Genomic DNA, 22,850 nt, shown 5'->3' with positions numbered 1-22,850 from the left:
AGCCAAGTGACACTGGCAGAAAGGCACATTTGTCTTAGGCAGGAAAATAGCAACTTTGTAAAAGTGCCATATTTAAAATAGTGATATAAAATCGAACTTCACCAGTAAGTTGGATTTGAAATTACTGTAACAAGGATTCCTTGAATCCTTTTTCTAGCCGCTCCCAAACAAAACTAAGAATCATATGTTATTATACTGTAAATCATTGCTTTCTATTGGAAAGCCAGCCTTCCTACAGTGTAAAATGACTTTGAGGTGGTTTCCCTGCTAGGGCAAGTAAAACGTTGGCCTACCTATTTCCAAGTCCTCCCCCTCCAGTGGGTGGCACATTTGACCACAGCAATTTCTTTTGGACACTGTAAAGCCTCTAACAACTGCCTCATATATTCCCCATTCCCAGTGGCGGACGGTGACATTTGAATGTGGTGAGGCGTAAAATGTTTGGCATACTTCAGCATAGCGAGCGAGCGTAGCGAGCGAGCCCGAACAACCGAGAACATTTTGAAAAAGAGTGGAAAAATGGTGCATTTACAAGCAAATTTGAGAAAGCAGAAAGGTTAATAAAGCAATGAAGAAAGTGCAGTTATTACAGTAATAAAGAGATCATGTCATATAACATAGGTAGCTGCTTATTCAGTATAACCACAGAGCTTCATAACAGACTTTGAGATATAATGCATTTTTGAGTACCTCACAGGTGTTTTTTATTTAACAAACAACTAAACAGGTGGTCGGAAACTAGCAGAATTGCACATACATATGTTTACTTTTTGTATCTAAAATCAGCACGTCTGTCTTTAAGAGCAGCAAACTTTTCAATTACTTGAACGTTAAAATCAGAGATATTTTGAACTAACTTGCTCTCTATAGAGAGCACTGCCAAAGCATTTAGTCTTTCCTGAAGCATGGTGTGCAGGCATCATCATGCATAAGAAGCACTACATTTGACAGATAACACATTTTTTTGCATATCCGTAGCCTGAAAACAAATCTGCATAAAACCCCAATAGGAACAATGCATATACCAATCCCCTATTTCAAAGCCATATAGCCTTTGATGTAAATCGGAAGAGTGAGGCCTCTGGCTGGTGAAGCTGTCAGCCTGGTGAGCAGCAGCAGGAAGTTTGGTTCTACAAGATGCTTTCCACAGTGCTAAGCAGCCTTTGGGTGACGCAAAGCTTCCTAGTGTGTCACTTGCTTCGATGTAGGGAAGTGCACACTCATGAGCGCAGCATGGGCAATAATTGGAAAAGCACTCACAACACAACCAGGGCCCCCTGAGGAAGAGCTCCGAGAGGAGTAGGAACTAGTTGAGTTGGGTTTCAGTGTCACTGGGATCACAACTAGAACACTACTGCAGCTGTAAGACAAGGCACACAAGACACGTTCCAGTGCACGGATACCGCGGAGCGTGCGGGGTAAGCTAGTGGAACAACGAAGTGCACCAAAAAGAAATAATAAAACTGTAAGTGTTGAGCCCTTTATGTGCATTATCACCAGGCTCTCGGTTGGAACAATATATGACACTTCTCTCAACCGCATCTGCGGAAAGACAGTGGGTCTGAGTAAAAGCAGAATGCAATATGCATAGCTGAGGTACGACCATGCTGCAAGGCTTACGTCTTAAAACCGCCAGAATCAATGTGTCTTTAGAGACCAAAAATGTGTGTCCCCACACGCCAACAAAATCTGATTTCTTCCACCTGCATAGCTCCAACATCAATGCAGCCCCACACCCCCCTACCATAGGTAACAATTGGGAGACATTTCCTTTATACATTTCCAGAATCGGTGCATTCAGTCCAGAGAGAGAGACCTTGTAAGCGATGTTCTAGGTAAACACAACTGTAGTTTTTGTCACACTTTGCAACTCGACACTACTTTGGCTCTTATAGAACCAACAGAAGCTAGTAAGCAGCGTGCGAGAATATAATAATTAACGCTGCGTACTTACTAGAAAAGCAATACTCTTTCCCAGGAGACAGAGGAGCAGAACTGCGTGCCTCATGTTTGAAATTGCTACCTGCATCGATTAACAACCAGGTGTTATCTTTGGGTGTCTGATATTCATCCACGGAAACATAGAAGATGGATGTCAGGAGGTTTGCTGACAAACAGACTCATGATCCACGCCCTGCTTGTCCACCTTTCTAAAAATTATTTCAAGCTGCATTAAAGTCAAATTCGAATTTTGCCTCTTTTCTTCATTTTTACATTTATTTGCAGAACAAACAAGCAGTCCTTTCCACGCCTTATGAGAGCACCGGCTATGTTGCTCATCAATTACCTTTCATAATTACTAAGACCCAAGATCTCAGTTTAGATTCAGCACCAACGAGTCACTGTATGAAAAGAAAGATTACATACTGCATGTGACCTGTACCATTTTATGCTGTAAAACGCAGTGACGAAAGTATTAGATGTGTAAAAGAAACTGCATGACTAAATAAACCATATGTACAGAACGTTTAAAAAGAAGCATTTGGGCGAAGGCAAACACTACTCGTTTCTTACATCTGTATCCTTTGGTGTAGTACACACTGGTTGCCTGGCTGGTTAGTCACCGGAATATGACAAACAAATAAAAGCTCTGCTTGTTGCTTAACTCAGAGCTGACCCGCTCTCGTCGATCGCAGGCCGGGCTTCCGGTTTGTCTGACAAGAGGAATTTCAGCTTTCACTAAGACTCTGGTTCTGGTGTGATATCATATCTGGAAGGGGCGCAGGTAACAAAACTCATGCAAATGTAGACAGATGCTCTGGAGAAACCTATTGAGCTTACTGATGTTATCTTAGCTATAGCCCACTTAAAACCACTTAATCCCCAGGACAAGACGGCTTCATGCTTCAATTAAATAAGACTTTCATCCACACTCCCTATACATCGGGGACATGGCAGGGCTGTCCTATGTCCCTGCTCCTATTTGCTTAATACATGGAACCCCTAACACAGTGCATTCAAGCGTACCCCCTCATTACTGGGTTGCAATTCAGGGGGAACACCCACCCCATTAGTCTATAGGCGGACAACGTGTTGGTGGCCTTGACAGACCCTATGACTTCACTCTCTGCCTTAATACGGAATTGTAGCATTTTGGGGACATCTCGGGGTTTAAGGTCAACCTTTCCAAATCCCAAATAATTCAACTTACAGTATCTAAGACACATCAAGATCAGCTGAGGGATCAATATCCTATCACTTGGGGCCCAGCCTCCCTCCCATACTTCGAGTACAGCTTACTTCCATTACGGTCACAACAGCTTAGGTTAACTAAAACGGTCTCATTAGGCAAGTGAAAGCGGAACTATTGATGTGGCAGCACCTCCAGATTTCGTTAATGGATGGAGTCAATTGCTGCGATTAAATTTACTATTTTACCTAAAATATATACATTTCAAGCCTTACGCATAACATGACCGAGAAAGTAGCTGACAAGCATGCAGCGGGAGACTGCACTATAGAGTAACCGCCTTTCTGGCGGGATACCGCGGCAGTCGCGGCTCGCGAGGGGAGAAGAGTGGGTGTCGCGCGGGGGAGGGAGTTCTGTTTTAAAATAATTAAAATCAATCCTACCTGACCAGGTCTGCGCCGCCGTCCTCGGGTCCGTTGCTCCGTTCTGGCACCAACAGTGGAACAGCCGCATCACTGCTGGGAAGTTGAACTAAGTAGCAAACCCTTCTAAGCCAATCAGAGCAGGCGTAGGGCAATGTTACGCTTTGCCCGCCTGCCCATTAGGAGACCGAGGTTCGCTCTCCTAATGGGCATGCGCCAGCCTGAGCAGGCACCAGTGCGCATGACTGGGCACGGTGCAAAAATTCGCCACCATCCCCACTCATGCGCACTTGTGCTTGTGCTTGCCTGCTGCCTGCCCCTGACAATCATGACTGTCAGTCAACATGATGCCAGACCGGAGACCGCCCACCCCCTTCAGACTCTGAAGGAGGTGGGCGGTCCGACGTCTGACTCATGCTGACTGACAGTCATGATTGTCAATGTCAGTTCTCCCTCGGAGCCGCTGCGGGCTGCGGCTGAACTTCAATAAAACTAAGAGTTACGGTGCGGGTGCGGGCGGGGGGGCAACGCCCCAACGCCCACAATGGACGCACCGCCACTGCCCATTCCTGATTGGAGATCCTGACGACGCTAAAAATCCCCTCTGAGACCATAGCTGTCCGAAGTCATGAACCCTACCAAAACAGTACTGGCTATCAGTGTAGTTCGTGACTCGGATTTGCTCAGCAACCAAGCAGGCATGTGTTAAGGCAAGGATCTCAGCGACTTGTGCGGAGTATACTTCCTGTAAACAAGCTGCTTCCACAACTCCAGAAATGGTTCACACAGCAAATGCTGCTCTCAAATTACCCACATTGTCTCTTAAGCATGAACCGTCCACAAAGATTTCATCAGATTGAGGTAGGGCTTCATCGACCATGTCTGGTCTTGGTTTGGTGCACAGTTCAGTCGCATCGAGACGGTCATGGTCCTCACAATCTTCATCATCAACATTCGGCAAAGGCAACAAAGTAGCAGGATTCAAAACGGAACATCTTTTCAGCGTAACAGTTTTTGTTTTTTGTTCTCGTCATCAGGAGCTCAACTGAATGTGGAACGTACACAGTCGGAGGATGACCCATGACTATGCTTTCACACCTCCCAATGCTGACACCCGTGCAGCAACGGATTTGAGACATCCGGGCAACGCTGAAGCTACCGGGTCTAGGGTAGCTGAAAAGTAGGCAACTGGTCTACGGACACCTCCATGATTCTGTGTTAGTAATGACAGTGCGAAACCTTCTCTCTCACAGCAAAACAGTGAGAACAACTTGTTATAATCAGGCAATCCCAGAGCCGGGGTGCAGCAAAGGCTTTGCCTCAGCTCCAAGAAGGCAATCAAACAGTTGTTATCCTATGGTACCGGATCACTTACATCCTTGTGTCAGTGTCTGCAAGGGCTTCACCTTCAATGAAAAGGGTATCTATTTATGGCACTACCCAACCATTCCAAGAGACATCCTGACTTCCTTCTGTGTGGTAGGTGCAGTCATATTCGGGATCGCCTCCATATGGTCTGGTGACACCGTCCTCTTGCCTTTCTCAATTCAGTGACCCAAATACTGAACCTCATACTGTAATTTGCTCAGAGACACCTTGTGTCCTTTCTCTGCCTATGATTTAACAGTGCAACGGTATCAATCCTGCAAGCATCTTCCATTTCAGACGCAATCAGAAGGGCATCAATATACTGCACGAGAACTGAATTCTGCGGCAGTACGAGAGACTCCAGATTCTTCCTCAATATTTGATTGAAAATCGAGGACTCTCTGTATACCCTTGTGGGATATGACACCATGTTAACACATGGTCTTTCAGAAAAAGTGAAAAAAAATCTTTCCTCGTGCAAAGGTATAGAGAAAAATGCTTGCCACAAATCAATCACTGTGAATCACTCAGCTTCACATGGTATTTGGAATAGGATCACTGATGGATTCGGTACCGCAGTACAACATGGAACAACAATCGTGTTGACCTTTCGCAAATCTTGCACGATTTTTAAATTACCACTCGGTTTCTGCAGTCCCATTATAGGGGAATTACATGGGCCCCCCATTATCTCCTTCAAAATTCCTTGCTCAATCATGTACTCAATTACAGGTTTGATTCCTGTCACCGTTTACGGCGTCCGATTGTATTTGGGTGTTCTTGGAAACTCAGCATTTGGCTTGACCTGAATCTTAACTGGTTCAACCCCTTTAATCAATCCTATCTCTTCCCCTGTGAAATCCCATACCTCCAAAGAGATCGAATCTCTCAAATCGAGTGGTAAATCCTCAACCGTTTACACAGGAAACATCCCTATGCAGAGATTCTGGTTCGCCAGTTTAAACACAAAGTCATCATCATTAGTCTGCAACTACACAGAACATCACGACCCAGCAAACCGACTGGACTCATCACACACCACAAATTGGTGTAGATCGTGAAATGTTCCTATTCTTAGAGGTATCTCATCTGTCAATGGATTGGTCATTCTCATATTTACAACTCCTACAACTTGGATCGATTGTCCCGAGAGCGGTAGGTTTGTGACTACAGCTGATCTTACAGTAGAGCGGGTAGCACCAGTATCAATCAGAAAGGTGATAGGGTAGCCGTCAACATCTGCCTCTACATACCGTCCTCTCTGGTCTATCTCTAAGACTGCTCCAAAGTTACAATCTTCCTCCGCCTTCAGACACCGTCATTGTAACGGATCTGGTCGAACTCATCAAACCTCTCAATGAATGGCATCCACTTTCACTGCTTTGGTTTTCTCTGTGACTCCCTCCTCCTACGGTTCGTGGACTATTCCAACTCCCTGAAGTTCCTTGATCAGTCACTCCTGGTGCGATTCTCCCCATGGGACCTCTGACTGGAGGTTCCCACATCCTCAAATCGGATCGTGAGTCTGCTAGCAGCACTGATTTTACTTCTCTAGGTTCAGTGTGAACTCTAGAAGTGTCTGCAGTAGCTGGCAATGGAGTACTAGCCTCTAATGGTCGTAAAAGAGGACCAATTCCACTCACTGTACCATTTCCTCCAGAACCAATGCCTTCTCCTGTTGCTGGTGACTGTGGTTGGTTACCATTTCCTGCCTGACCTAGATCATACATTGACACTATGGGACCAATGGTGACCGGCATCGTAAGGGCATCTGGTAACTGTGTAACCGCATTAGCTCCACTCATTCCTGAATCTCTCATTTGCTGTATTCCTACTCACTCCATTCCTATTGAAATCTTTCCCATTACTCTCGCACTAGAACTCGTTTGCAATTTGCCTATCCCTTCAAGTGCTTGTCTTCCCTCCTCCGACGCTGGATTTATGGAGGCGCACGCTCTGCCAACATCCTTTCCAACAAACTGTCATCTGTGTCAATATCATCTTCTTTTCTTTTTTGGGCCTCGCCTACTTTCACTAGCATCGGTAATAGCCTTTCTCCCTCAATGGTTTCTACTCTATCTTTTCGCCAATGCATACCAATGAAACGCCCTCATTTACTTTTTCACCCTTTTCTGACTTGGGTCCCTTTTTCTCGCATGTGATGCTCTTATTCATGCATCTAAGGCTTCAAACTGCGTTGGTCTGGGTGGAGGTCGCAAGGAAGCCATCACTGCCCTAAACTGGTACAAAATATCCAATCTAAATGAGCCATAATGCGGAAAGCCAACTGTCCCTCTTTTTCAGTGTCCTTGTGCCGATTTTGAAGCCAAATTATGGTATGTAGTCCTACCATGTAATGTGCTGGTGTGTCCTCGGGTAGTGCTTCTTAACCCACTTGAGTTACTTACTCCTCTATCTCCCCTACAAAGGTCATATAACACCCTAAAACATCACATGATTGAACCAACTCTTGTCCCCACAAGATGTTTTCATTTTTACTTCCTGAAGGCAATCCACCAATCCCAGCACGGCTTTACACCAACCTGTGGAAATGTGCTTTTCAATGAGCACACCAGTGCAGGGGTCACCCTTCTCTGTCCACGGGTCCTTAGACCAACAAAATGGAGATTGGCACAGAAGTTGGAATTCAAATAACACGTTTATTAATCACTCATTAGTGGGACTACGTCCACACAGCACTCTCAAGTGCTGCCTGAGGTAGTACATTGAATTCACAGAACACAAGCCTTATATACAGCTTTTTCTGCACTGATAAGCATGTGGATACAAATAGAAGGTACAGGTCTACCCAGGAATAATTACCGACAAACATGGGCAGATGGGAAATCACTTAGTCAGCAAAGTGGGAGGGGGAGCAGGAGTGCTTATGGCAGCATTAAGAGATTGACAGTTGAGTCTGAGACCAGGTGTTTTGGCAGCTACAAACTCTTTAGCATGCATATTGCTTTTTAGCGGAGTCGGGAAGTCAACTAAAATAGATAGCACAGGCAGGGAAAAGACGAGCAGCAGAGGATGGGAGAATTACAAAGCCAACAAAATGGATGCCATAACCAAGATGGTTTCAGCTTATTCTAACAGTAATTATTTCAGATTTCCACAAACTGACCTATCGCAGTGCGGCACACTCAGCTCAGTTTAGCAATTCACTCCCCTTTACAACTTCTCCTTTACACATTCACACACTTCATTCATAGGATCAAGTATCTGTCTGTCCACCAAATGACCAGACGGTCACATAACCGACTGTCTGTCCATGAAACGACCGGACAGTCTCACAAGCAATTGTCTGCCTCACCTCTGGCAACTGTCTGTCTGCAAAACGACTGAACAGTCCCCTTAACCATCTGCCCACGAATGGCCAGACAGCCATATAATTAGTCGATAGGATCCACTCGCTCAGGTTCATTCACACACGCAGTGACCTACGACCTGCGCTGGTCAGGCGAATCGCTGTGGTCCGCCCTTGTGCACTAGCGTTCTACACAACTCTCGCAAGCTCTCTCTCACATGTTCCCTGTCTCTCAGTGGATTTTGTCGATGACGTCTCACGACGCCCACAATCACTGGTCAGACAATTATAGCCCTGGTGTCTTCTACACCACAAATCTATCCCTGTATCTTAGGCTACTCATCGAGCCAGACATCAAAAACAAAAACAAATCACATGGACCACGCGCGTTCGGCCCGAAACCACAATCACTCACCTCTCAACCCAGCTCCACAAAACATCACATAATCAGATCACCACTGCAATCTAACACACACATCCCTATTCATACTCACTCCACCATGAACTGCTGTTCCTGCTGCACTGTCACTCTCCTTCGGTTTCCGCCAAAGTCCGTCGTCCTCTGCCTTCAATCCTCTGAACTCTCATTCTCTGGGCTTTTTGCGACTCTGACTAACTTTCCCTAGCTTCTCCCCTCACTGCAGAGGCAACCGTCCTCTTGCTTCCAATTGAGAAAGATCCGAGTTCCTCTACCAATTTACTGTGGAACTCACGGTCAAAGGACTTTTATGGTCTGCTGAGAAGTGTAGAGGGGAGAAACAAATACTTAAACCGGATCACAATTTACAAGAACTGTAGCTCTGGAGAACCAGAGACTCTGGATTCCAATTTAGTGGGTTTATTACAAAGCCAAAAACCTCTGAATGTTCTAGCACCTCATCTCGAGGTTGTAGAAATACATGGGAACTAATACAAATACAAACCTACAGACTCATTTTATGTGATGGATCATAAACAGAATGACCATCTCCAGAAGCAGAACACAGGTAATGATTGCCCCCAAGTCCAGTTCGGTCTTCATCTGGCGGGAATGAACAAAAAGCATTAGTCTGTCCCTGCACTACCACGATCGTGACATCCCTACTTAACATTTCTCAGGTAAATTCAGGAACAAGGTGTCCGCATGTGAAGACTTCCTAAAACATGCACTCATGTTGTATGTGTCAAGTAGCCAAAGTAGCTATGGAGCTCGTTCTAAGATGCTCCTTCCGTATCCTTCGTTCTCCTCACCCCTTCTCTCCTCTCTCCACCCCGGGACACTATCCCTAATGCAAAACAGGAAAATGCAAAACCACGCCCACAGATCGCCTCATCTCACTGGACACTTCCCATAGGTGATTTTCCACGCGGCTTTGATGCTTCTAGCTCCTGGCTGGATGACCTTGATTCTCAATACTCCCTCAATGAGAGAGAACACGACTCCCGATTATCAGCTGAGCTTAACCCTTCGAAACAAAAGACGTTATTCTAACTAACAAAGACGACTTTCTCCACCTGCAACAGAAACGTGAGAACAGAACAAATCCAACATGTACATGAATTCTACCAACTGCACAAAGAGCCTTCCTGGGAAAATGCATTTCAGGCCTACAAATCTCAACTAACATAAGAATGAAATACATAGGCCTTTCAAATACACACATGTGAACCTTTCATTTAGGCCTTTCTACATCATTACAGAGCACATCGAATTCATGTTAACTGCATGTCACTTACAAAAGTCTACAGGCTAAATGCAATTATCACGTTTATAGGCAACTTTAATATGGTGCATGTTTAAGCATACATATCACATCACATGTATGCAAATTCATTAAACGGATGACATCGAAGGCTATGAATTACAATGTTCTAACATGAATACGTTGTCTTTCTACATAATACAACACTTTTCCAAACTTTTGCGCACTCATGTGTTATTACTAAACACATTCTACTGCTCAAAGGTTATTGCAAAGGAATATATGCGGGTGCGTACTAGCCATGGTTATGATGCACCCCTACAATTTTCAGGACACTATCATTCTCCATCACCATGGCTTGTTAAACATTGTTGCACGACCTCAAAGGCAATTGTTCTGAATAGGTTGAAAAGTTGTATGAATTAAAACTTGGATTTTTCAAATCGTTTTCCTGCCTTGACTGCTACACTACAAGCCTACTTTTTTATTATTTTTTTATTTTTTTCTTCTCTTCCTCTTCTGTGGTTTATCTTTACCTCATATTGTGTTTTTTCTTTTCTGTCCTTATAGGTTTCTTTACTTTTTTGGGTACACTTCATTATCTATAGTGTGCAGTTTTATCAACTTCTCAGTATAACCGTGTGTTACTCTATGCCAAGTTGTGCTCTATAAATAATGTTTGAAATGCACAAATGAAATCTCTTGTTCATAGTCTGTCATACACTGGAGGGTATGCCGTCCACATCGTACACTAGATATGAGATGGGTAAGTGGGCAGGGAGTTGCACAGTTCGGTGTATAGGATTGGTGCAGTTGTTGAGTTCGCAAAAGTGTATTCTGTCATTTGGAAAAAGGGTGTAATATTCTCAAACTATTCATGTCAGAAAGCATTTATTGTAAAACTAAATCAAGAGCACGTGAAGGCGAACATCAAATTCCGAATTGTAATCGATATGGTATTTTATTACATGAATCTGCTTGTTCATCAATACAGCTAGTTTTCATAAGAATGTTTCTTCCAGGGTACGATATGTCCACCTTTATAAGGCGTTACAGTAGATACTTGAATGAAAAAGCGTTCTCATACAGACAGATGGCGTTTGACTTTGCAAGAGTGAAAAAAGGGTAAGTTGTGCCAATTACCATTTGTTTGAGAGAAATTCGGGGTTTGGTATTGTTTGAATGTTCAGTTTCTCTTATGTGGTTGCATGGTCATTCTGAATGTTTGCTTTCCAAAGTAGTTGCCCAGAAAGGTACCCTTGTGTTTCTTCAAGCATTTTGCCTATGGTCCTAGTTTAAGGCTTCTTTCCTTTCCTGGGAAGTGCCATTGTGTAGTTTTACGTATTGAGCTCCAGGGATTTTCATTTAATGATTGATGGATTTCAAATGTCAGTACGTAGATGTTGTGAAATGCAAAGCTTTTCTACATTTAAATGTCTGTCTACATTTTTAAGTTATTACTGCATTAAAGTATATATATTTGTTTGCCAGATAAATAAAGTGCTCGAATTTGTTTTTATTTGCGTGGGGCACTTCATTTTCCTTAGAAAATCCGAGGCTGTTTCTCAGTTAGGCTGTGACAGAGAATGAGAGAATATGAATACAAGCGTCCTTGTTAACTGGTGGAAGAAGTGGATCCTCATACTTAATAAAGCTAAACCATCAAACCTTCTGCAGGATGGTGGTATATTTGAAGATACTTTCTCTTTGATGGTTGTGCACATACGAAAGTCAGAACTCTGACCCTGGTATATAAAAATAGTTTTCCTAAAATGCGAAATACTACTTTTCACTCTTTCCAAACATCAGGAGATTCCTTCAACCTCCTCCTTTTTTTTTTTTTTTTTTTTTTTTTTTTTTTTTTTGAAACAGTTTATTGCAATCTCAAGAATATACAAGTATGGGCCTACAACCTTCCGGCCGGCCGCTAGAATGACAGGAGCATATGACATACATACAAAAACACTGGGCGGTGCAGAGAAGCAAAATCAGGAGGTATCAGCGTCGTGGGCCACATCACTCTGACCCCACAATACGGTTTCATTTTATACAAACAACACAAAAACCACACTCGCAAGGCAACCCGCAATCGAAAGTAACAGCACGTGCTCCCCGAATGGGGGACCCCAGCCATCCACAGGAGTCTAAAGAGGGGAAGGGGAACAGATCGAGGACTGGGGGAACTCCGTGCTCGGGGCTATGGAAAGGAGTCAACTAAGGGGACGGGGCTGGTGAGGCCGCAGGCAGCAATGGTGGCGCGCAGATACCCCCGCGGTAGGCGTTCCAGGGGCCCCATACTTTCACCCATGCCCCAGGCTTACCCCTCGCCACATACACCACCTTTTCCCGGAACATGCACCAATCCATGTGTTCTTTCCAGGCCGACACCGCCGGGGGCCTCTGGGATCCCCACAGTTGAGCAATGTCACGCTTAGCTATCATATATCCCAGAGTCACCCATCGCGTCTGCGGAACCGAGTAGTCAGTTGGTTCCCACACATTCAGCAGGCATCTCCTCGCTTCAGGCAGCAGCGCGACATGCGTAACCACTCGCAGGACCTCATGCACACCACGCCAGAATCGCTCCACCTTCGGGCATTCCCACAAAATATGCAAAAAAGTCGCCAAAGCACCACACCCACGCTTACACAACCCATCCTCAGCATAGCCCATACGCAGAAGCCTTGGCCCCGTCATGTAAACCCGATGGAGTATCTTAAGCTGGACGAAGCGAAGGCGAGCCGGTATGGCCACCTCCTTCGGAGAGGCCACCGCGGAAATCCAGTCTTCGTCGTCCAACTCCAGCCCGTCGGCAACCCAAGCCTCGCGGAGGCCAGTCAGCAAGCCCGAGCGATCATTAATCAATTTTTTGTAAATAAGGGAGATCGTGCTGTCCGGAACGTGGCCATCCAGCACTCTATCCTCCAGGGGGGAAGACTCCGGGATGGAGGCGACGTCTGGGAAGACTGAGCCCAGCGCGTGACGGACCTGCAAGTACCGAAAGTATTCACTGCCCTGCAGCTGAAACTCCGTCTGCAGCGTCTCGAATGTTTTAAATCCCCCCCTCGTCCAGAGGTCCCCCACTTTACTGATGCCGATCGTGTCCCACTTCTCGAAGCCCTTCGAGGTCCACAGGGAGCCCAATCTCTCAGACGCGTACAACGGTGATGCCCGGGTCAAACGGTCCTTCCACCCCATAGCTGCGTTAGCCGCGTGCCATACTCGTACCATGACACGCGTAGGTCCCGTCAGGCGGGGTCCGGGCGCGCCAGAGTAGAGCGCTCGATTATAGTCGCCACCAGGCAGGAGCATCTTGTCCATTTCAAATGCCGGGTTTAAGGCGGGCCCGTAAAGGCCATGATTAATTGCAGCTAGCTGGGAGGCCCAGTAATACCGTTTAATATCCGGGAGGGCAATCCCCCCGTCGTACCATGGGAGCGTCAACTTCGCCAGGGCAATACGCGGCCTCCCGTCCCAGAACAGGCGGCGCTGTAGACTCTCCACCTCACGGAAGTAGCGCGCCGGGACTAAATCCATAGTATTCTGGAGAGCGTACAGGAAGCGTGGCAACGACATCATCTTAAACAATGCCGCCCGGCCGAGCGGCGAAAGCGGCAGGCGCCGCCAGCGCGCGACGTCCTCCTTCAAGCGCTGGAGGGGGGGAAGCAAATTCCGCTCGTAGCGGGCCTCCGGGTCCAGAGTAATGTAAACCCCCAGGTACCGAAACCCCTGTGAGGCAATCTGGATCGGACAGCCCCGCGGGAGGACGGGAGCCTCCCCGGAAAGCACATACACACATGATTTAGCCCAGTTGATGACAAGGCCTGAGTTGCGGCCGAATGAGCGCAAAACATCAACCAGGACAATCAGTGATTTACGCGGGGAGGCTAGGTACAAAAGGATATCGTCAGCGTATAGGGACACGCGGTCCTCATACTCGGGGGTCCAACGGAGACCACGGATGGAAGGGTGCCACCGCAGCCACTCCGCCAGGGGTTCCAAGGCCAGCGCGAACAGGAGCGGTGACAAGGGACAGCCCTGTCGCGTGCCCCGTCCCAGCTCGAATGGGACCGATACTCTTCCATTCACCACCACCTGCGCCAATGGGCCCGAATACAACAATTTGACCCAGCTGATGAACCCCGGGCCAAATCCAAACTTCGCCAGCATAGCCCAGATGTATGGCCACTCGAGCGTGTCAAACGCCATGGTGGCGTCTAAGGACGCCAATATGGCCGGCTCCCGCACAAACGGGACACGCGCGAGCACCCCGTGCAAGCGCCGCAGATTAAGGGCCGTGTTGCGATGGGGAATAAAGCCGGACTGGTCTTGGTGGACCAAATCGCCCACCACGCCGACCAGCCGGTTGGCTAGCACCCTGGCGAGGATTTTGGGCTCCGCATTCAAGAGCGAGATAGGCCGGTAGGATGTAACCCGGTCTCGAGGTCTCCCTTCCTTGTGGATCACCACGATTGTAGCCAGACGTTGGTCCGGCGGGAGGGAGCCCAGCGAGTGGGCCGCCAGGAACATCGCACAGAGGTGGGGTGACAGTACATCCGGTCGCAGCTTATACAACTCGATAGGGATGCCGTTCGGGCCCATGGCCTTGCCGGATGCGACCGAGCGTATGGCGAGGGCAATTTCGTCGGAGGTAGGAGCGGCATCTAACGACACCCTGTCCTCCACCGAAAGGGAAGGCAGCGCGATATCCCTAAGCAGGGCATGGGAATCCTCCTCCGAGCAGGGAGAAACCGGGGAATACACCTCGCGGAAATAATCCGCGAAACAAGAGACAATGTCTTCTGGCTCGGTGACACGCACACCATCCATCCTCTCAATCAGCGGGACCACACGACTCGCTCTCTCCTTTTTATCCAACCATGCAAGCAGTTTACCAGCCTTATCACCCACATCATACAGTCGCCCCTGTTGCTCTCTATAGAGGCCCCTGGCCGCCTCCGTGACGAGGGCCCTGTAGGCCGCCTGCTTAAGTTGTAGGACATGTAGTGCAGCGTCCGTCACCCCACCCTCTAGATCACCCTCCAATTCAGCGATTTCGGCCTCCACCCGGGTCACCTCCTCCTGCTCGCGCCTCCGGGCATGGGAAATAAAGGAGAGGGCCTCCCCTCTAAGAACTGTTTTGAAGGCTTCCCACAGGGAGATAGCCGAAGGGACGGACCCCACATTCTCATCGAAATACCGCTGCAAGGATTTAATCAAATCAGCGCGAATGGTGGGGTCGCGCAGATACCAGGCATTGATTGGAGCTACCCTGCCCTCCCCCCTCGGGAAGACATCAACGTGCAACAGGAGCGGGGAGTGATCTGAAATACCCCGCGCCAAATGGCGCACCTCTCCTACCCTCCCAACATAGGCCGCAGGGACAAGGACATAATCAAGCCGTGAGAGGCTACCATGGGCACCCGAGTGGAAAGTGTACTGCAGCTGCGTGGGATGTTTTAAGCGCCAGCAGTCCACCAATCCCAGTGTATCTAAGAAGCCGGACAGCCGCGCCTGCGCCCGGGGGAGGTCCCTAGGGGGGTGACGATCCACGGTCCCAGAAACCACCGCATTGAAGTCCCCCCCAACCACCAGAAGCCCCCCTGGAAGGTCAAGGAGGAGGCGCCCTAAGTCTGCAAAAGTCGTAGACTGTAACCCCGGTGGGACGTACACTGATACAAAGACAACTACTTTACCCTCCATTCTCCCCACTAAGACAGTGTAGCGTCCCCTCTCATCATGGCGCACCTCGTCTATTTCCAACGGGAGCGAGTTCTTCACCATGATGCCCACCCCCCGTGAGCCCGACGTGAAGCCCGAGTGGGCCACCAAGCGATAGCCACGTCGATTCATGGCACAAAAGGAATTACCAATAAGGTGTCTCCTGCAGAAAGACCACATCTGGCGAAAGTCGTTTCAAATACTGCAGGACCACACCTCGCTTAATCCTATCCCCCAGTCCGTTAACGTTCCAGGACAATAAAGTCAGGTCCCTACCCCCCATCACATACAGAAGCCATCATTCGTCCCCCGGAGAGCACCTTAAAAACACCAATACAATAAAGGGTTTGCCTTGCGGTAAAAACGAACAACACCCCACCCCAACCCACCCATCCCAACAGAACTCCCCCCTCCCTGCACCCCTGCATGAGCCCAAACAGCCCCCCCAAAGTGCAGTGTGCCTGTCGCCCCATGAATGATTAAACTAACTAGTCCCCCAGAGGAGGAGGGAGAGCCCCCAAGAGACCCCGTACCACCTCCACAGGAGGGAGACTTAACGAACAGTCAAAAATGACGACAATGTTGTCCAGAGCGAGGCCTACTATTAATCCCTCAGTCCTGATCCGGCGAGCCCTCCCCTCCAACCGCGCCCCCCCCACCCCCCCGGCCCCGATCCCCGGGCAAGGAGTCCAACCAGTCCCCGGCCGCCTCGGGACGATCAAAAAAGTGCGTGCGGCCATCCACCTCCACCCGCAACTTAGCTGGAAAAAGCATCGCATACTTGAGGTTCAAGTCCCGTAGACGACGTTTGACTCCGAGAAAGCTCAGTCTCTGCTTCTGGACCGCTGGGGTGAAATCAGGATAGAAGTTTACGTCCATATTGTCAAGTCTGACCGGTCCTTGTTGCCTAGAAGTCTGAAGGATAGCGTCTCTGTCCCGAAAGTTGAAAATCCGGGCAATGAGAGGCCTCGGAGGGGCTCCGGCCTTAGGTCTTCCTCCGGGAACCCTGTGGGCACGTTCCACCGCAAAGAATTTACTCAGCCCCCGGGGCTGGAGATGGGTGAGAATCAGGTCCTCCACAAACAGGTCCGCCGCCGCCTCCTCACGTCCCTCCGGCACCCCGACAATGCGGACATTGTTCCTCCAGGCCCGACCCTCGGAATCCTCCAGTCGACGATCCATCAGGGCGCTCGCCTGGCCAAGCCGGCGCACCTCCTTTTGGAGGGCCGCCACGTCCGCTGTAAGGCCCGAGGTGGTGTGGGCCAAAGAATCGACCCGGTCATTGGTCTTGGATAAATCAGCCCTCACCAGGCCAACATCCACGTGGACCGAGTCAATCTTTTGCGCCAGTGTGTCAAAGCGCTGGTCCACCGAGGCCTTCATCTCGGCGATAGCGCAGGGTCAGATCCGCGGGCAGCGCAGGAGCATCAGTCGGGTCCTCAGGGGACCTACGCGGCACCTCGGGAGATCCCTTCTGGAGGGTGTAACGGTCCATGCTGTTGGACTGATGGGCTGCGCCACGGCGGGTCGATTTCACCTTTGCCCGGTCGCCATCTTGCTTTGTGGACATGGTTTCAGTCCCCAAATCGTGCCAATCACCTCGGAAAAGGCCGACAAACCAGTTCACGGGCTCCGGGGGGAGGGGGGGGCAACCACAGGTCCGCAGGACGGATCACAGCCGGCGGGCCAGCAGGGCACCCCAACGAGGCCACACCACCGCACACCGCCCCGCAACCCAACCTCGCCTACACAGCAAGGAGGGTGCAAAAGCGAAAGTGAAAGTGCGGGGTACGCGAGTCGCCCAGCCCTGCCCGCCGCCGTTGATCACTTTGTCTCCGGATCGCCCCGTAACTCCAATCCGGGGGGCCGGCGTGGAGAAGGCCGCAAACCTCAATCGGTGCTCCCGCCGGTGTCCGAGGTCCAATTTGGAAGCGGAAAACGGGTGACACCTCAGCTCGGGCTCACCAACACAGTCCCCTCATCTAGGACAGGATATTTTCAGGATTTATGTAGGAGGTCACGGAGGTCCTCGGGAGCCTCGCACCTACGCGGCCATCTTGGTTGCGCGCTAGGCTCCTCCCCAACCTCCTCCTTTCTTGACCAGTTGCTTCAGCCCCTTCTACACCAGCTACTTAATTTTGCTGGAGGATGAAGCATTTAAAATCGAGAGGAGTTCCGGCACTTATCCTGTAAAAACCTGTAATCTGCAGCCCTTGGGTCCAACGTTCTACAATGACACCTTTATCACTATGGGGACCAGTGCTTAATTTGAGGCAGTGGTTGCCAGTAAAACCCACCAGCACTCATTTTTTGAGACTGCCGCATATTTTTTCATATCAAACAAACACAAAAAACAGAGAGAGAAAAACGGATAAACCGTCTCATAGGGCGAAAGCAGGAATCTACAGAAAGTAGCTGGTTGTGAATTAAAGAGCTCTGAGGTGGATACAAGACTATGCAGCCCTGGTATTCAGTACACCAACATTTAATAGCACTGCCCCCATGCCTCTAAACTGAGCTTTGGGCACTGACACTTATTCTTTTACAAATTAAGCAGCAGAAAACATTATTTTACAATAACAGTACTTCAACACTAGGATTATGCTTCTGGAAATCACTGCCCTGACCTGTTATAGTTCTATTGAGGTGGTGTATACACAGCAATACTATGATTTTACCTATCAAGAAAACACTGTTCAAGATGGAGAATAGTTTATTTTGCTTGCTCAGTAGTAGTAATGTTTTCTTCCAATACTGGAAATGGGTTTGAAAGTATCACTGCATGTTTGAATAAAGCGCCAAGGAAGATATTGGAGGCACGACATCAAGTGCTTGAGCATATATGCTCAGGTCTTCAGTGCTCCCAGACAGAGCAAGTTAGCACTTCCCAAGTTATTTGCCATTGTCTAGCTGCTGAGTATACACCTATATGCCCAAGTTACTCTGTAGCTTATTCTGTTGAAACATTTTGCTACCACTTATCAATACTTTAACCGTGGAAGGGGGCTACTGTTACATCTTCCTAACACCCTCAGTTCTTTTGTAAATGTGCAGTGAACAACCAAATGCAGGCATGACATATAACACATAATCAAATAAAAGACTGCAACATGTTCTATCTGGCTTTATGGTGACTACACCCATCATGCTCATGTATTGCCACTTGTAACCCACTTAGCTTAATTAATGTCCAGCTATGTAGTTGGGATTGCAGTAACTACTTAAAGAAACCTCTAAACTTTTGCATGAGACCACCATATAATTGTGAGTTACTCAAATTCAATGAGAGCCCCAACGTGCATTTTATGTCTGTCATTTAGTCCCTCCTCTTTATCCAACTGACTATCCGTGGCCTTTCTTCAACTGTATTTTCACCTGCGGGGAATTTCCTGAGACTACTAATATTGAGACTTTGCAAACTTTTTGTTAGTTTCTTGGAGGTTCGTACACCAAATTGTTAATTAGAGACCAAACTTGATGAATTTAAGATAGGTTGTAACTGTCCCAGTCCACAAAGCATGGCACCCTTTATATGATGTATTTGGCAAAATAAACACCATTATTTATGCAACATTAAGCAAACCGTAAAATCCGGCAACCGCACATACCAACTTAAGTTGATTTTTGGCCATGGACTCGTCCACAAGAGTAAAAGCACATAGACTTTGATAATGCTCACCAACCCTTTGGTAATAGTGGAGACTAGCCTAATCCTAAAAAACTAAATTAGTAGAATAACCCCATTCTTCATCTTCCATATCACTACGAAACAGCCAACAGATATTTGGTCACATTACCACTGATTATGTAATCCTAAGCGGTACAAGCTCTATGACGTGGTCAAACAGTAACCAGTCAGTTAAAAGATGGCACAACCTCAAACATTGCACTATTCTAAAAGGTTTATGGGGGTTAATCCGTTTATTGGAAGGTTCTATAGTTGAGACATATAAAATAGCTACAGATACCAGCTAAGGTTCATTTCCGTGCTGTATTATGATGAATATCTGGAATAGCCCAACATGATTAGATCAAGATTTAGCATTAACAGTCACGCAAAAAATGATTGCAGATGCTCTGGAGTCAAGCAGAAGGATCACCTCCCCTGGCCCAAATGGTATCCCCATTTTGATATTTATGTTGAACCAGGAGTCCAGAGTTGATCCTGTTGATCCCGTGGAGGGACTCGATTTTTCAACCACGAAACGAAAGTCTGCATGAGCTAAAAAATAACAGAACTATTGCCCTTCTCGATGGTAAATCCAAAAGCTTTGCACGCATTCGGTTCTCTCATCAGGAGACATGGGTGGAAGACTAGCATCAGCTGCTCTGTTCCAGACTGGGTTTGAGAAGGGGTGCGAAACCCTGGACAACATTCTGGCGATCAGTCTAATGGAACAAAAGTCATCATGGCTCTAAGATCTATGTGTGCTGCCTCGACTTTAGTGCCAACTTCGACAATGTACACAGAACAGTACTTTGGGCAAACTAATAAACAACTGGGGTATTCTGAACTCACTACTATCTGCCATACCTATTCTACAAACAGATACAGGAGTGCGACTGAAGCAAGGGGACGGCTCTGGAGTCTCCCGGAAGATTCCCATCAACCCTGAGATAAAACAGGACTGTGTACTGGAACTTGGGCTGACCAATTGTGCCAGGATGGCAGGTTCATTTTTTCATTAAATATCACTTTAGGTTGAAAAATGCAGCAGCAGGTAAACTTGAGGACGTTATGGAAATAACTCTACATTAAACAGAAAATTAGCAAAAAAATTGCATTAAGGACTTTATCCAACTATTAGATAAGCTGAGTCTTATTGAGCTTTTGGACAGTACATTGAGTTATCGCTCATTTAAGTAAAAAGCAAAAGACCCTTTGTAGTAATTCACTCAGGAGCAGGTTGAAATAAAGTGAATTTATTGAAGTTGATGACTACACAGCTCTTGAACTGCCAACCATCTTCACCATCAGTCAGTATCCTGCAGTTGAATTATAACATTCCAACTATGACATCAGGAGCTGACATCACACACACACGCAACTAGGAGCAGGTGATGACTCAGGCTTACTTAACATTGACTACAGCATATAACATACCTCCTTTCCTCCTGTGCAACTAAAACTAAAACAAAACAAAACATATTATACAATGAATAAAACTTACATAAATTCTTAATCACGAAACCTATGAGGAATAACACGGACTCTTGAACTCTTTCTACGTTGTCCAGCAAAAGGCTTGGAAGTGGTGTGTGCTTTGCTTGACAAACTTGAATCTTTAGAAATAGAGCAAGATCTTGTTTTAATTAGTCTAGACAAATTCCACCAACAACCCCCTTCAACCTGGGCAGCATTATTATAAATACGAATGACCTTGACAGGATCACCAAACTTAGAATACCCCTTCTTGGTGTGCACAGGACTCTTAATACGTACAAAATCACCCACAGAAAGAGCAACAAATTTTACACTTTTCTTGTTGTCAAACCATGTTTTCTCTTTCCCTTGTGCAATATCAGAATTGACTTTGACTTTTTCCATAAGTACATCAACATCACACAACGATTCCACCCATTTACCCATCCATCCTGGACGGAAACTTGTATTAGCTTTTCTACCTCTTAATATCTCAAAAGGAGAAACCTTTGTAGACGAATGTGGTGTAGTTCTATAGAACCACAACATGCTCTCGAGAGCTTTGTATACATCATGTCTCCCATTAACTGCCCACTTGACACACTCACCTACAACCCTATTCATTCTCTCAACGAGACCATTGGTTTGTGGATGATAAAGTGAGCTTTTGAGATGTTTAATGCCACTTAGCGTTAAAAAAGATTCAAATTCTTCACTCAGAAATTGGGTCCCATTGTCAGAAACCAGGAATTGTGGAAACCCTTCCCTCAAGAATATGTCCTTGAGAAACTTGACAAGAGATGAAGAATTAGCCTCCCTGACTACCTTGATTTCGGGCCACTTAGATGCATAGTCCATTACTACTAAAATGTATTTCATTCCCAGGAAGAATCTCATAAGGTCCCATAATGTCAATACCTACTTTAACCCATGGCCCCGAAGGACATTCAATAGGGTGTAAAGGTGGTGTTGTCACTTTCAAGCTTTTCTCTGATGTTTAGCACACCGGACAGTTTTCAACCATAGTAGAAATCTCAACATCCATGCTGGGCCACCAAAAGTCTTGACGGACTCGTCGTTTAGTGAGAGTGATTCCCAGGTGTCCCTCATGAGCCTCTTTAATAATGTTGACCCTCAAGGAGTGAGGTGGTATAAGTTTGTCACATCTCATCAATAAACCGTCTTCCACTGAAATCTCTGACTCAACCTTCCAATAAGGTTGTAATGATGTAGACAATGACTTTTCTTTTGGCCACCCATCCCTGACAAGCTGGCATACTTCCTGAAGAAGACAATCACCCAACAATGCTGCCCTCCAATCAGATTCAGAACCAACTGCAAGAATAGGAATATCTATTGAGGCCACCAAACAATCTTCATTATCCTCATCATTTAAATCTTGAAAACTGGTCCCTTCACAATGTCCACTGCTCTGAGGAAAACGAGATAAAAAAATCAGCTCTGATATTCTTACCCCCAGAAATGTGAAAGACCTCAATTTGATATTGAAGAAGTTTGCTAACCATCCTCGTGATTCTTGGAGTGCAACACTTACTGGGCCCAGCAGACAATATGGCAACTAAAGGTTTGTGATCCGTTAGCAAATTGAAACGTCTTCCCCATATATAAGGTCGATATTTGTCTATAGCCCACAAGCAAGCAAGAAGTTCTCTCTCCATCACAGAATACTGTGTTTCTGCACTCCTGAGCACCCTTGAAGCAAATGCAACCGTATTCTCAGCATTCCCATTCTGTTGTGTAAGCATGGCACCCAAACCTCTCTGACTAGCATCAACAGTTATACAACATGGTAGATCCGGATCAAATGGGGTGAGAGCATCACTTTTTTTTAAAACCTCTTTAACTTTGCTAAATGCCTGGTCACATTCCGCACACCACAAAAACTTCCTCAAACTTGAGTAAATCACTAATGGGCCTGACTATTGATGCATAATTAGGAATAAACCTCGAATAGTATTCTAAAAGACCTAATAGAGACTTAACCCCTTTCTTATCTTCCGGTACCGGGGCCTCCAAAATAGCATCAATCCGACCCTGCCTAGGCTTGATACCC

The 22,850-nt window shown here is 46.9% G+C and overlaps 1 protein-coding gene across 5 annotated transcripts in view; it reads left to right on the top strand.

The window, feature by feature from the left end:
• SNAP91 (synaptosome associated protein 91) overlaps nucleotides 1-22,850 on the top strand; it is a 667,800-nt gene that overhangs the window by 217,850 nt on the left and 427,100 nt on the right. For all 5 annotated transcript variants that reach the window (XM_085611031.1, XM_085611030.1, XM_085611029.1 and 2 more), the window contains exon 5: nucleotides 10,935-11,037. In XM_085611031.1, the coding sequence (XP_085467157.1) occupies nucleotides 10,935-11,037 (103 nt within the window). The remainder of the gene's footprint in view (nucleotides 1-10,934; nucleotides 11,038-22,850) is intronic.

This window comes from Triturus cristatus, chromosome 6, assembly GCF_964204655.1.
Source record: "Triturus cristatus chromosome 6, aTriCri1.1, whole genome shotgun sequence".
NCBI lineage: Eukaryota > Metazoa > Chordata > Amphibia > Caudata > Salamandridae > Triturus > Triturus cristatus.
The sequence above is the reverse complement of the archived record's forward strand: the minus strand, read 5'-3'. Positions and strand labels throughout refer to the sequence as shown.